The sequence below is a fragment of the Saccoglossus kowalevskii genome, chromosome 2, assembly GCF_978046115.1.
Source record: "Saccoglossus kowalevskii chromosome 2, keSacKowa6.1, whole genome shotgun sequence".
Classification (NCBI taxonomy): domain Eukaryota; kingdom Metazoa; phylum Hemichordata; class Enteropneusta; family Harrimaniidae; genus Saccoglossus; species Saccoglossus kowalevskii.
In genome coordinates, this window is record NC_140642.1 from 18,570,681 (window position 1) to 18,587,370 (window position 16,690).

Here is a 16,690-nt window from a genome sequence, read left to right on the forward strand (position 1 = left end):
GCAAGTGCATTGTTTTGCTCAGAGTTCAAATGAATATGACTTATGACTAAACGGTCCATTTATGTGATTATAGTAAAAAATAAAAACTATTGTATAACAGTAACATAAATTTCATTCAACTGCCTTTGTGATAGAAATTTATTCTTTCTATAATTTTACCAACTAATATTTGAATTGATTAGGAGCAGTTCCCGTAGTGCTCTACAAGACTGCAAAATAGTACTTGTCGGTAAACTCAGTGAAAGTAATAAAGATATTACGAAAAAGATTAAGCAGCTTGGTGGAGAAGTAGTGACAAAGATCAACAAAAATGTTGCGTGTGTCATAAGTACTCAAGGTAGGGGACATTATTTTCATACTCGAGTTTGTATAGTGTTCTTAGTGAATATTACAGGAAGTGGTTCTTAAAAACAGTGTTTCATAACCTTTGGGGAGGGGGGGTCTACACTTCAAAACATCAAATCTTCAAATATTGGCAGCAATATGATAGCAGTCAAAGGAAAACAAATGTGCTGCTCGTTTAGTATGAAGGACAAGCCTTGTGTAAATATATTTTAAACTAGGTATGACTAATGAGTATTTGCAGTGATTTGGTTCAATATTGCCAACTGGCTCGTTTGGATTTTATTCTACTCCTTGATCATTTTACCAGATTTTGTTGATACAAAAACGAATCAATAATTTTGTATTCTCAAATATTAATTCAGCCAAATACAAACAGGGACCATGTCTGACTAATGACTCGTTTTGTGAAAAGTGGTGACAGTTGACATTTGTGTTAAAATGATTGATCTATAGAAATAGATTATATTGATGACTTTAAAACCTAAGCATGTCTATTCCCTAACCTCCACAGATGAAGTTAACAATATGAGTAAGAAAATCAAAGAAGCCAAAGCAGCTGGTGTCCATGTGGTATCAGAAGATTTCTTAAACACTGTTAAAAAAGGAGGAGCTGCCTTGATGATTCAGCAATCTAGTATTGCTAATTGGGGGACTGATGTAAGTATACAAACTACTGGATAATTAACTCGACTATTGGGTCAAAGGACAATGTTACTGTTCAAATTGTGTAAGGAAACATGAAGGCGGAAATTGCTTGACATCAATTGAAAACATTCAACGAAGATAACGATGAAACTATCGACTTTAACTTTTTTTTTTGCTGACCCTAATAATTTCATACCACAACTTCTGATGGTATGTAAATAATATTGTAATAAAATGTGCATATTTTTTCGTCAGTGTTGTGGAGATCAATGAAGATGCAACTCATTTCCTAATTTTCATTGCACAAGAAAAAGACGCACTTTTCCCCCTAATCTGGCACATGGTGAACGAAAATTGTCTTTTGGCCAATTTTTCGAGTGGGATGCTCACTAAGCAACACCCTCCTAAAAATTATGATTTTGTGAGCCTAGTACTTTGGGCACTAAGCTGCATGGGTACAATACCTAAGAAGTGTATTTCGTTTTTGACAATTAATGGCATATATGTGATGTTCATTTTTGTAGTCAATGAATCTTGATTTCAAAATACTATTTGGTTTTGATTTGTAACTTTTAAAAGTCTTTTCACTACACAGCCAGTTACGAGGATATCAGTTGGTTCAACAGCAGTGGACTCTGCCATTAAGAGTGGAGCTTTGAAGAGTGGTGTTAGTGCAAGAGAAGGTGAGAGAACACTCTGCTGTCAAGTCTTTGATTTGATTTTGTTTTTAACCACTGTAGACTTCACATTTTGATTTAAATGGGAGAGAAGCAACACATTCTGGCCTTGCTATGCTATATATCTGTGTTGATACACAAAACTGTATTCTCCCTATATTGATACTGCCTTACTTTGGCTGTGTCATCGATAGGAAGGTGCACTGTCAGATGCGGGGCATACACAACTCGACAGGCTGTGATGATTATAGCACCCTCTGTTATAATAGGGAGATGTTAAGTCAGCTTGTTGTACATTAAATAGTCCTTCGATAACTGTACCGTGATTAAGTGATTCCTGTACAGACAGATACCGGGACTGACAAGTCTTTCTTCATGTTGTTAATTTTATCTTTTTATTAGCTCTGCTGTTGACAAAGTCGACAACGCCGAGCTCTTCATATTACTGATGCTCTGTCGTCGTCCGGTGTCTGTAGTATGTAGTCTGTCATCAACTTTTTACATTTTTGTCTTCTTTAAAACCGTTAAACCAAATGCTTTCATATTTGCAACATAGATTCTTGGGGTAGTCCTCTGTCAGATTTGTTAATTTCGGCATATCTTCAATTCTCTAAGTTTGATGAATATTTTTGTAATTTTTGGTAAAAAGTGATATTTTCAACTTCTGATAGGATTAGGCTTAATAATTATACTAATATATGAGAAAAATTGCAAAATTTTGTACCAGTGACCACTGCAATCACTAAGACATGAAATCGCACTAGCTTTCACAAAAATTGTCCCTCTAAATGAACCCTACTAATCATTTCATTTTGAAATCCTCAGAGAAAATGTACACAAAAAAGGTACCAGATAAACTGAAAATGACTGTGAAAGGTGGAGCGGCTGTTGATCCAGATTCTGGTAAGTGTCAACGTCACCCTTGTGCTACACTCGTATGTCGAGCTTTACTTTTGTACAGCTAAAAATATCAGCCCGTATTCAGGATGCATGTGCTTTCATTCTTGTTCCATGTTTGGTCATGTGACCAATTCTTCTTGCTGCACACTTGCCCTTTGCGGCTTATTGTAAACCAGCCGCACTTTTAATCAGAGTGTAATTGCTACAGATAACTGAACATAATCAGCATTGTCTTAACTACATAACTGTAAAGTATTTTGAAATCCACTATTGTATATTACCGGTAACTTGCTAAGACTATAAAGTCAAGGTGCGACAATGTTGAGTTACAGCAAAGACAAAGTTATTTCTCAACTAATGAAAAAGCAAGGTGTTCTAACAACATCCAAATTGTATAGAGTTTTTGACGATTTAGCTGTTGCAATTTCCGATGAAGGTTCTCTGTGAAAAACAGGGAATATGTCAAGGGGTATGAATTGAATAATTCATGAGCAGATGACAAAGCTTACAATACATATTTTGTATTTATGTGAATCAACACTGCCCCCTTGTGCAATCTTACTTTACTCTGACCCCTCGGCCATCTACATTGATGACCATTACATTTCAATTCTGAAATGTAGTCCCCTTATGAAATGAACCTGAAAATGCACAATGCAAAATGTTTGAAGAAGGATTTACACAGTTTGAATAGTTAGAGAATTTTTTTTATATATTATCGCTGATGGTCATCATACACATGTTTCTTTGTTTAAATTGTGACGACTCTGATCGCATCTCGGCACCACATCCTTACAGCGTATGACAACAGCCAATTCTTGGGATATCTGTCTTCTGTGCTGTTGATGATGATGGAAACACAATAACCTCTTGCAGTCTTCGCGAAATGTTTTGTTAATTAGCGAGTACACTATCGGGTTCAAAACCGAATTGAGGTATGGGAGGATGTATTCGGAGATGTAGGCCAAAAGTGCATATGTTGATCTCATTGTGAAGTCTACTTTGTTTATAGTGTAGTATAGTCGTAAAACCATTCCTGGCATCCAGCATATCACAAACACGAGAACCACCAATAATAATCGTTTCGCTACAGTGTAATGTGTTGACTGTGCCATCTGCATTCTCTGTGAACTGTAAATTATTCCGCGTCGGTTTTTCCACAAGGAGTAAAATATTAAATAGTATGCTGTAGTGATGATGATCATTGGGATTAAAAAAACAAATAGTGCTGGCATGACCGCCATTGCTAACTCCAAGTTGAGTGCTCCGATGTCAATTGGGTGGCAGTATGGGCCTTTGTAAACAAATAACGCTGGCGAGGCAGCAATGAAGGTCAATATCCATATGGAGACAATGATGCATTTTGCCTTATATGCTGTAAGAATTGGTTGAAGCGGGTAACGAATCGCGTAGTACCTATCAATTGAGATTCCAGCCAGTAACCATGAGGTGCAGTACATGCATTGATTCCAAAAGTACATTGAAATTCGACAGCTGGTGTTAGAAATAGAATGTGTTTTATATGATGTTTCTAAGTTGATATGAAGGGGCAGGAGCACTAGACACGTGATGAGATCTGACACCGCTAAACTGCACAGAAAGAAGTTGGCTGTTGAGAAGTGCTCATAACCACGTCTGATGCACACAACCACCACAAGTACATTTCCCAGAACTCCTGTTGCCATGATGGAGCAGAGTAGCGACACTTCGATATACTGGCTTACGTCACTAGGACGACGAAAGTGGTTAGCAAATGTTATGTCATTTCCAAAGCCATCTAGTGAAAAGTTGCTCAAGACCATTTTAGTTGCTGTAAAAATAAGATTTTCAGTATTAATCGACATAAAACATATCTAAGCCGCATACATCATGTGCTGGCAATAATGCTGTTATTGTAAATTGCATGACATGGTGGATCACATTTCGTAACATTAACAAACATTGCATCAGCAGTTCTCTCTTGCCCCTGAAACTGATTTGGTTGAATAACATTGCATTTGTAGTTCTCTTTTGCCCCTGAAACTGATTTGATTGAATAACATTGCACAGTCATTTCTCTCTGCCCCTGATTGTCAGTCAATCACCATCATTTTGTGATGAGAATGGTTGTTGATAAAATATAAGACCATTTAGAATATGTGCTATATACCCTGTACCAGACATTCATCAATATCTTACACAACCGACCTGTTGTCGCCGCAATTCCCCTAGAAAAAGTGAGTTGAACATGTTAGTAATGTTTATTTTTGGTTTCCACCAGCATCATATCTTTTAATTCACCAAGTATAATATTGTTGTATGTGACATATGGTGAATTACATCTAATCTGCCTTCTGTAAAACACCCAGTTTCTAATAAACGAAGTCGATGGAATAGGTTATGCAGAGGTTTAATAAGTAAGGATGAATTTCTAAAAGTGGCTGGGAGAGCCAATTGAATAATTCGCAAAGTGGCTGGGAGAGCCAATTGAATAATTCGCAAAGTTGCTGGGAAATGGTTGAAATAGCCTAATGATTTTTTTTAGATATTTTTTTTTAACTGGAATTCATTTTTGCTGAAAAGACTTTTTTGGTGTTTCGTATGAAATTTATTTTGACTGATTTTTGACGAGTTGAATGAAAAATATAGGGGGGGAAAAGTACATTCGCTGGATTTTATTTTCACTGAATCATTCCTTCAGTGAAAATAGCGAAAATTAATGTCAAGCAAAAAAGTGTGTCTTTTTCTTGTGCAATGAAAATTAGGAAATGAGTTGCATCTTCATTGATCTCCACAACACTGACGAAAAAATATGCACATTTTATTACAATATTATTTACATACCATCAGAAGTCGTATAAAATTATTAGGGTCAGCAAAAAAAAAAGTTTTTTACAGTAATGTAATACTGTACTGTATTCTATCAATATATTGCAACTGATACAAATGACTTGTTTACATGAATTCATGTATGTTCTTGTATACCTGGTAGGTAATAACACGGTTTGATTTCTTCAATGTGACATGATAATGATCAGTGTACATGGCTTTTATTTATAGCATTGTTCTTACACTGGCTAAGACCTGAGAATGTCATTAATACTGTCAATCCAAAAGTATTGATTGAATGTCAATGGCGTAATTATTAACAGAATTTGCCGTTGGGTGTTGATAACTTTTCTGAAACGTTCGGTTAATTCCTTCACATCTGATCACAAACTAGAAAGAATAATTGTATCATTCCTGTATTTTCTAGATAAATTTGTGTATTAAATTTAGAAAATGTTAATATTAAATTTAATAAAATGTTAATATTAAATTTAATAAAATATTTATATCCAAGTGATCTGTTACCTCAAAATGTATAAGATTATGGGACTTTTGGGAGTAAAGTTTTAAAAAACTGTAAAATGTGTTAAACCTCATATCGGCATGACTAAGGAAAATCCCTTGTACTCTTGATTGTTTTAAATTAATCATTTCTAGTTATTTTAAACTGTGAGTGTTTTTTTGTTTTAGTTTGCAGCTTTTCCATCAATATATAAGTAATTTTGAATTAATTTTTACTGTGTTTCTAATACTCTCAGCACACAGGAGTTCTTTCTAAGCTTTCTTTGATTTTTGCTCATTTTTTATTTTGGTATACACATACCTAAAATTATTTGGCACACAGAATGAAATGTGTTGCATACATTCACATACAACTAACTCGTTGTTATGACAACTGACATTTTAAGGTACTTTGAACAGAATCAAACTGAAAATGTCATATTCTGCATTATTATGGATTCATGTCATCGGCATTCAATAAACAGAAAATTGGGGTCATTAGATAATATTTTGACCAAAATTGTATGAGTACTGTCAATATTGACATTTGATCCTTTTATTTTGAAATAATACATGCAACAGAATAAATAATGCAACAATATCAAGCCTTTGTAAAACCATATTCCTAGTATTTGTTGATGGATTGTGTTCAAATCTGTTGCATAACGAAAAGATTTGCTCTAGTTGTGTTAATGCATAATACAATTTAAGAGATTGTATGCACGTATCTCGAGATGTACAGATTTAACGCTTGCACTCAAATGAAACAACAGACTTTATTGAGTCACGACTTGAACAACTGACTTATTTAAAAAATTTACACAGCTGAGATAATTTGCTCATCATAATACACGTTTCATAATAATCTTTATGCCTGCAACATTAATTAATAAAATATGAGCCTAATTTACATATTTGACATCCTCAGATTTTATAGAAATGCCAGTCAATGATTGAAACAACCAACCATCCTGGCATTTTTTCATTTGAATTTAAAGATGTTGCATTACTCACCAGATTTGAGTGGAAGGAAATGTCATTTCATAATATCATGGTTTAAAAATCAACTGCGTCTGGTTTGACATTGACTCAGTGTAACAATGTTCCAGGTTAGATGTACTCAACTCGTCTTTCTGTCTTCTATACTGCTGTATTGTGATTCATCACATGGTGACTGCTTTTATCAGTTCCTGAGTTTTCAGCTTATTCCCCCAGGCTGTGTTGGTGCCTGTCATGTTGTATTTGCATGACATTGTCCTATCCTGGTATATATCACGTACCACTACATGTGTCAATCACTAACACTTGTTGTCAGGTGGTTTACCGTTTTCCCAAGTATTGTAAAAATGTAATGCAGCATTAATTATGTAGAATGCACTGATGTGACTTATCATACATGAGTAGGTTATATGTTGATGGAAGCGGTTGCTCGATTTTGTGGTTTTGTTGCTAAATTGCTTTAGCATTTATTTTATCTGAATGTAATAATAGACTCTCTTTATATACAGTGGCATGTAATTCAAAATTCAGTGTGGGTGTTGTTAATCTATCCTTGCTGCTGTTTATAATTTTAATTGTTAATTTTTTGATAACGCAGTTTGCAAGTCTTATAATGAAGATGTGCATGCAGTTGGTCCACCAAAATCATAAAAAATAGTTGTCTAACTTGGTATAATTACAAATCTGTCAACTCTCATAATCGGGTACCATTAAATGTGCAGTCCCTATTGACTCAATTTGTACAATTAAACTAGAAATTAACCCACTGTTTATGGTTGGTTGTAATTTTATATGCATAATTGGCTCCCATGTCACAAACAGAAGGTACTCTTCTCTGTGACTAGTCAGGCTACTGCCTCTATTAAAATGAAACTTTGTATAGAGCTTATACTCTATTATGAATACCAGACATGATTAGATTTTGGTACACATCCATATAATAATTTACTACCTTTATAATGTTTTGTTTGCTTAAAGGAATTAAGAAAAAAACAGATTGTGTAGTTGCACGATTGATCATTAATTTGAGTATTTTAATTAGCTGATTTGCATAATACTGGTTATTAAAGTGTTGGTCTGTCTTTGCAGCAGTCTGCTCAAATTCATTGAACTTGGTAAATGCTTGCTGTTTGTGCAGATGAATAACTGATATCAGTTTGTGCATATTAATTAGGTGATTTGCATACTAATTGGATTGAAATTGCTTTGTTGGCACAAACCATTAGCCAATGCTAGCTGATATCTAATTTGGTTAAAGGACGGTAGTCATCCCACCGCGCATGTGCAAGATATATTGGTCTCGTATAAACAAAGATGGCGACTTTGACTGTTGCGCAGATCAACGAGTACAAACTGAGACGTTACCAAGCTTTAATTAGATATTTTTTCAGGCAATTGAATGTATCAAAGGAGTTGCCTTAATTAGTGCAAATCACGTCCAGGCCAGGCCAAACCTCATACTTGAGATTTCCATTTGAAGAGCGCATTGGATTGTGGGAAAATCAATGTTTATCAACACAAATGTCGTTCATGCTCAGCCCGACGACTACCGCCCTTCAATGTGATTTATATTTTATTTGTCATAACAACTACCATACTTAAATTACAATATCATGCAACCCTAATATCCACTCTAAAGCAAAATGGAAAATTGTTCACATGCATAATAAATTCAAGTACTGTGGAATACTTTATTTTTGCTGGAATTAATTTTCGCTGAAAAGGCTTTTTGGGCGTTATGCTTGGAATTTATTTTCAATGATTTTTGATGAGTTTAATGTGAAATATAGGAAAAAAAGTATATTCGCTAGATTTTATTTTCACAGAATCATCCCTTCAGCAAAAATAGCGAAAATTACAAGCGAAAATAAAGTATACTACAGTATTATGATGTGTGGTTCAAAAGTGCATTGCTAACAGCGAAGCTATCTCAGCTGAGAGGCTGCTTGTTTTTCAAACATTTTTAATTAATCTATATTAAATTAATCTCTATATTAAATTATTGTTTTTCCATTTCATTCAAGTGTTGTTTGCTTCACTTTTATATTAGTTTTCAAATGTTGTGCAAATATGAAACTGCTTTTAATAAACTATTTATATTTTATAATATTTTGGTTTTAGGTTTAGAGGATGAAGCACATGTTTACTCAGCAAAAGGTTCTGTGTATAACGCCATCCTGGGTCTCGTTGATGTTACCAAGGGAACCAATTCTTACTACAAATTGCAACTGCTTGAACATGATAATACTAAAAAGTATGTTTTGAATTATTTATTCATTTATGTCTTCCACTATTAAAATTTTTTATTAGCTCCGCTGTCAACTTTAGTCGAGCGGAGCTCATCATATGAGTGATTGTCCGTCGTCCGTGTCAATGTTTTACTCTTTCGACTTCTTCTTGAAAACTACAAGCACGAATGCTTTGATACTTGGTGTATATGTACCTTGGGTAGACCTCTCTCAGATTTGTTCATTTCATGATCATATCTTCAATTCTCTAATTTTGGTGAATATTTTTGTAATTTTTGGTAAAAAGTGATATTTTCGACTTTTAGTTAAAAACCGCAAGTCCCAGTGTGATATTTTCGACTTCTTGTTGAAAACCGCAAGTCCAATTGCTTTGATATTACATATATAGGTACTACATGTGAACCTCTCTCAGATTTGCTAATTTCGTGGTAATATTTTCAATTATCTAATTTTGATGATAATTTTTGTCATTTTTGGTGAAAAGCGATATTTTTGAATTCTTGTTAAAAACAGCTAGTCTACATATTGTTCATTTTCTAATGATATCTTCTGATCTTTAATTGCAATGTGCATTGCTAACAGTGAAGCTATCTCAGCCGACAGGCTGCTTGTGTTTTATTTTATCTCATTACTTTGACTGTTTGGATGTAACAAAATGTGAATAACAATACTCTCAACAGCAAAAAAATAGTAGCTGGCCATTTTCAATGTCTTGCATAATTCACTAGTAATAAAAAAGGTGTAAAATTGGAAAATGGTGTTGCAGTCCATGTACGAGTCTCCACTTATTTGCTGATAAAAACAAAAATATTTATTGTCAAAACGTGTACACATTTTAGATTGACACAACTCTAATCTCATCTGTAATGTTTTTAAAAAAAATGAATTAAAAATCAACTGTTATTACTACTAAAAGATTTCTTCCTGAATAATGATTTTAACCTTGGTTGTAGATGGTATGTATTCAGAGCATGGGGACGAGTTGGCACCACCATTGGAGGAAACAAAGTTGAGAAATTTCACTCTCTGCTCAATGCAATGGATCATTTCTGTAGTCTCTATGGTGAGAAGACTGGTAATGATTTTGGCACCAAAGATTTCCAGAAATATCCAAATAAATTCTACCCATTGGAGATGGACTATGGACAGGTATATACATTGTGTGACGCTCTATTTGATCTATGATTGCTCTTGATTGGTTCCACCTGTGGCATATGCTGATCTTGTAAACACATCACTGCTTGTTGCAAACACATCACAGTTCAATATGAGTGCATCACAGTTGAATGTGAGCGCAACACAGTTGAATGTGAGCGCATCGCAGTTGAATGTGAGCGCATCGCAGTTGGATGTGAGCGCATCGCAGTTGGATGCGAGCGCATCGCAGTTGGATGCGAGCGCATCGCAGTTGGATGCGAGCGCATCGCAGTTGGATGCGAGCGCATCGCAGTTGGATGCGAGCGCATCGCAGTTGGATGCGAGCGCATCGCAGTTGGATGCGAGCGCATCGCAGTTGGATGCGAGCGCATCGCAGTTGGATGCGAGCGCATCGCAGTTGGATGCGAGCGCATCGCAGTTGGATGCGAGCGCATCGCAGTTGGATGCGAGCGCATCGCAGTTGGATGCGAGCGCATTGCAGTTGGATGCGAGCGCATCGCAGTTGGATGCGAGCGCATTGCAGTTGGATGCGAGCGCATCGCAGTTGGATGCGAGCGCATCGCAGTTGGATGCGAGCGCATCGCAGTTGGATGCGAGCGCATCGCAGCTGGATGCGAGCGCATCGCAGCTGGATGCGAGCGCATCGCAGCTGGATGCGAGCGCATCGCAGCTGGATGCGAGCGCATCGCAGCTGGATGCGAGCGCATCGCAGCTGGATGCGAGCGCATCGCAGCTGGATGCGAGCGCATCGCAGCTGGATGCGAGCGCATCGCAGCTGGATGCGAGCGCATCGCAGCTGGATGCGAGCGCATCGCAGCTGGATGCGAGCGCATCGCAGCTGGATGCGAGCGCATCGCAGCTGGATGCGAGCGCATCGCAGCTGGATGCGAGCGCATCGCAGCTGGATGCGAGCGCATCGCAGCTGGATGCGAGCGCATCGCAGCCAAACATAATTGAGAATGAATCTAGTACACCATGGAGCAACAAATCAACTGTTCAGCTACCAATTTAAAAACAAATAATATAATTTTAGTACAAATTTTGAAAGCAATGTTTTGTTTATTTTAATACAGGAAGAAGAGGAGTTAAAAAAGATGAATATGGAAGTTGGTAGTAATTCCAAACTACATAAGTCAATACAAGAGTTGATCAAAATGATTTTTGATATTGATGAAATGAAGAAAACTATGTTAGAATTTGAAGTAAGTTACTTTTTTTGTTCTTGAGTCATGCCACATATATTTTGTTTTTGTTGAACATTTAGTAAATTTAATGTGAATATATATATATATATATATTGTTTCCCGTAACTCAAACTTTGGTTAATTGTTTGTTTGAGTTGCTAAATGTTGGATGTTCAACAAAACAGAATGTTTTCTCAATTGTTGTGTAATGAAATTTTATTGTGATTTTTGTCGGTAAAACTAGGCAGAGATTTACAATCAGATATCTAATTTGGCCATATTATAAACTGTTTAGCAATTTCCACATACTGGTAAAACATGAAAAGCAGATCTCTCACCCATGACATATGGGGGAAAATAGAATAATAAAATGTCATTCATAGATGGGATATAGATATGACTTTTCTCTCATATAAATTGTCTGAGATATTCAACTCTTGATTCACAACGTTTTTTTCCTTCTCATATTAGGGTAAATTTTCTGTGAATTCAATCTTAATATTGAAACAAACAGACAAAATTGCTTCTAGATAAAAAAAAAATGGTGTCTGAAGTTGACTTTGGTGGTCTAGGGGCTAACTAAATCTATCAGCAATATGCTAAAATACTTTTTTTCCAGTTTTCATAATGATTTGATTGTAGGTTCATTTTTACCGGAGCCAAAATATCAACAGCTGAAATATTTGCCCTGGAGAAACTTTTGGCCAGAAACTCCCATGTTCGAAACATCTATCCATCCATCCATCTACCCACTGAAGCATGTTTTTAGTCTCACTCATTTGTATTTTGTTACCTTGCCCGTACCATCAAAGATGGAAGGGAAAGTTATATTAAGGGAAAAATTTTGTCCGGCGTTGTCGTTGTTGTTGTCGTCGTCGTCATCGTTAATAATTGTTATTGTGTGCATAATAACTTTACTAATTCTATTCCAAACTTTATCAAACTTGATCACCTTATTCATCAGTATAAAGTCTTCCCTGAGTTTGAACAACAGATGTCCTGTATGAAAATATCATGCAAAAATTGAGAAAATCTGATAAAATATTTTGACTGTTTCTACTTGACTGATCACTGGTGATACACATCAAAGGTCACTGAACTGGGTGCCTAACTTTGATCAAGATCTGAAGCTAATAGAAAATCTGTTTAGTTCAAAGTTATCAAATCAAAAACAATACATAAAAAATACATTAAAAGCAAAACATTTCATCCACATTTTAAAAAGAAAATTATTCTAAAATATATGTATTCTGTATTTGACAAACAGTTCATTCGACAAATGAAAACTCACAGGAATATGTTTCAGCTATTAGAACAGAATGATAGAGTTTTTATAATACTAGTTTAAAAAACGCACTTCAAAGATTGCAGTGTTTGAAGATGTAGATTCTCAGGAGGCACCAGTACTGTTGACTTCTCCCTCCACTGGACACCAACTAACTATTTAAGTTGATTTGCGTACAAAGCAGGGCTTGCAACATGATAGCTATTCATAAAGGGTGTTTTTTTTTTACTTTTCATATACAGTCAAACCTGTGTTAACGACCACCTGTGCAGAGCGGCCACCTGCTCATAGCGACCACCTTAATACAGTCCCTTCGCAATTTACACGTTAAAGACACTGGATATAGCGACCACCTGTCCAACGCGACCAGCGACCACCCTATTGTAGACCTATTCACACTTTAACCTTTGTATAACGACCACCAACATTTCCATCAGACTGTCTCAGCAAAAAAGACAATAGCTACTTGCGAATCGCTAACAGGAAAGTGGCCATATGTTACGTTCAGATTACCGAGTACGCAATCTTTAGGGCTAATAGACAGGGGTACACTACCATCGCAACTTGGTTTGTGAAGTTGCGAAAAATTAAAAAAAAAAAGTTGAATATCATCTGAATGTAACGTCTAGAGACTGGAAAGATTTTAACAACAAATTAAAACAGTTTCATTCAAAGTTTGAAATGAAAAACTAGCTTGTTTCCGATCGGTACTACCCCAGGTATATTATCGATCCCCAGCCGGCCAGCGGCACTTCTGTGGACTGTCTCGCACATGAAGAGCAAATTCCCCCTGTCTCGAAAACAAAAAAAATGAACCAGTTTTATTAAATGAGAGATGTTTTATTTACCTTGTCGACATGAAATATCCAAACAAAATAATAAAACATTCGTTTATTTCGTTTTCATCGCGGGATTGCAAAATCCGACCTATTTTGGCCGCCATGTTGTTTGTTGTTGATCGTTATAAATTATGCTAATGAAGCTAGCGCATGGGCAAAACGTATTGTTACTGAGGGGTCATCTCGGGGTTATTCTCAACGAAAGATGTTTTCTATTTTGATCCTCTTTTTTTTATAAACGGTAATATCAATATTTCGCAATCGAGAAAATTCGTTTGGGCAGTTTTGACACGTCGATGCTTGCAACAAATAACTGTAAAATTGCGTGTACGATCACCGTGTTTCATTTCCGGTTTGTTTGACTTTCTGATTCAACACCGAGAGTTGGAGCAATCGTTACGAGTTTGGTCAATTTTGTTTATTACCAATGCTTCTTCATTTTTAATGCTTGTTTGTTTTTTCAATCACGGCAACTTTGCCTGTGCATTTTGTCACAGTGTACAATCGACAATACTAACGATGGGACTGATTACCGCCTGTGATGGAATATGTGTAAGAGACTGGGGAATAAGACTGCTTGGCGAGAGTGTGAAAGTCCGAACTGAAACGCCAATGCGGCCGATCGTTGACAATTGTTCTTATGCATTAAATACACCAATGAATCCATGGGCAGAATCACTTGGTTTCAGTGAATTTACATGATATAATTTGTAGTAAAAAAGTAAAGCTGTGTAATTATTCAGATGAAAATGAGTGACTTTTATTAAAAAAGACATATTCATTGTAGGTTTGTTTTTATGTTTTGCTTATGATCTCCCTTAAAATTCCGGTCCTAATTAATATTCATGATTAAATGAATAAATTAGGCCATCTCCATATAAAGACCACCTGTCTATAAAGGACAGTTTGGCTCAGTCCACTGACTGTCCTTTATAGACAGGTTTGACTGTAATACAGTAGTCACACAATGAGGCAGTTCATATTTGTCTCAGTGAATCATTAATTTTTGACAGACACCTGTACAAAATACTTGGACTAAAGCCAGCTAAAATTTTCTGTTATCTTGCATGTTTTATGAATCTATTCACATCTAAATGCAGCACTTTTTTTTTGCAATGAGACATTTGTTTTTATACTAAAATATCTGAATTACTTTGAATAAAGCTGGAAATTATGTTCCTTAAAATAATTAAACAAATAAGGCACCAATGTTTTTGTAAGATATTTACATCTTTTAAGGACATTCGGTAGACTGATTCCCCACTGTTGGTTCAACCCCAAAATTTGTTTGTATTCAAAATTAATTATGACAATGCATATTTATATTGAAACAAACTATGATAAAGGGAATTATATTATATAACAAAGGGCAAGGTCACCAGAGTTCAACTATGTTTCATCTAGAAATGTATATTGTCTTTGAAAGTTTGTAATGGAATATTATGTAAAGCTTAATAACTTTCTGAAAATCTCGCAAGCCATTTTTTACGACATATATTGTATATTTACTTCTAGATTGACCTAAAAAAGATGCCTCTGGGTAAACTCTCCAAACGTCAGATTGAGAGCGCATATTCAGTATTGTCTGAATTACAAAAGGTACGTTTTCTCTCTTGTATCATTTTATTCATTGCACTGTGATTTCAAAACTGTCATTTATCTCTATAGCGACAGTATAATTGGGGTAGATCGGATTGTTTAAGAGAAAAATATTGTTTCACTTCCTGACAACAATATACATACATACATTAAGAGAAATGATCTCTTATTAGTCCCTATCCAAAAACAGAGACTTGACAGGGAATTGACCTCTATGCGTGCATGCGTCCATGCATCCATACCTATATTTTAGACATGTCTAACTAGACTGAATGTCACATTTTAAAGTTAAAAAATCGTAATTAAACATCAACTTCTGGATTCATATTTCTGACATGTTCATGTTTCAACTGTATTACTACAAACAAAACTATATATCTTATATTTGATAACAAACAGGAACTGTGTCATGCATGGGTTGTTGTAAAAGTGTTGGGAGGGTATTTTAGTCAGATCTCTTGTTTAACATCATCATAATAACACAGGTTTCATCTTCCTAAATGCAACAGTGCTTGAGATGTAACTGTTGTGCGTATTAATTAGGTTAGCAACCCCACCCCGATGGCCCATCCATGTTTGAGGCATGTAATTGCACAATTTCTGCTTTCATAAAATCCAAGATGGTGGCAAAAATCACATGACAGCAGTGATACGTGGGAATTGCAAGATGCCTAGCATGTTGAAAACTTGTACACATGATTAAATCCAAGATGGTGGACAAATTAATTGACCAAGCAGAATGCTGGAAACAAATTTCAATAGCTCAGACAATAACTTACACCAAGTTTCATAACTGTAACTGCAATTCTTATAATATAAGGTCCTCAGCTAATTTGAACTAAAATCCACCGAGCTATGCAAAATCACAAACTAAGTAGCTGGTCGCCATTTTGATTCATTTGCACCAGTTCATATAAAGTTTCAGGTTTCAATTTTCAGCCATTTTGATTCATTTGCACCAGTTCATATAAAATTTCAGGTTTCAATTTTCAGCCATTTTGATTCTTTTGCACCAGTTCATATAAAGTTTCAGGTTTCAATTTTCAGCCATTTTGATTCTTTTGCACCAGTTCATATAAAGTTTCAGGTTTCAATTTTCAGCCATTTGTCAAACAGCTTTACCAAAAATTAGTTACTAAAGAAAGGGAAAAAAAAAAATGGACAATATAATCGGGTCCTCAACCTTATTGGCTTGAGCCCCTAATAATGACACAGGGAATTGTATGATAAAAATGAGAGGAAAAAAAGTCAATAGTTACAGCTATTGTCGCTTCAACAGTTTAAGTTTATTATTAAGGCCACAATCTTTTTATTATTTCATTCATTCAAAAAGTACTTTTTCTGCCAAAATTGTTTACCAGTGACTTTCACTACAGCAGCACTGACATCATGAAGTCTCTAGTGTTCTTTTCATTTCCAATGTTGCAGTTCAGTTACCAGGATTATTCTCCTATACTTTAACTTGACCACTCAAAATCTAATTTCTGTTTTTCTTCTAATA

The 16,690-nt window shown here is 35.5% G+C and overlaps 1 protein-coding gene across 1 annotated transcript in view; it reads left to right on the forward strand.

Moving 5' to 3' along the window:
* The window catches only part of LOC100370595 (poly [ADP-ribose] polymerase 1-like), a 39,486-nt gene that overhangs the window by 13,857 nt on the left and 8,939 nt on the right, over window positions 1-16,690 (forward strand). Inside the window, exons 9-16 of the mRNA XM_006812320.3 lie at window positions 183-337; window positions 857-1,002; window positions 1,586-1,673; window positions 2,493-2,570; window positions 8,997-9,129; window positions 10,078-10,273; window positions 11,356-11,484; window positions 15,106-15,189. Of these exons, the coding sequence (XP_006812383.1) occupies window positions 183-337; window positions 857-1,002; window positions 1,586-1,673; window positions 2,493-2,570; window positions 8,997-9,129; window positions 10,078-10,273; window positions 11,356-11,484; window positions 15,106-15,189 (1,009 nt within the window). The remainder of the gene's footprint in view (window positions 1-182; window positions 338-856; window positions 1,003-1,585; window positions 1,674-2,492; window positions 2,571-8,996; window positions 9,130-10,077; window positions 10,274-11,355; window positions 11,485-15,105; window positions 15,190-16,690) is intronic.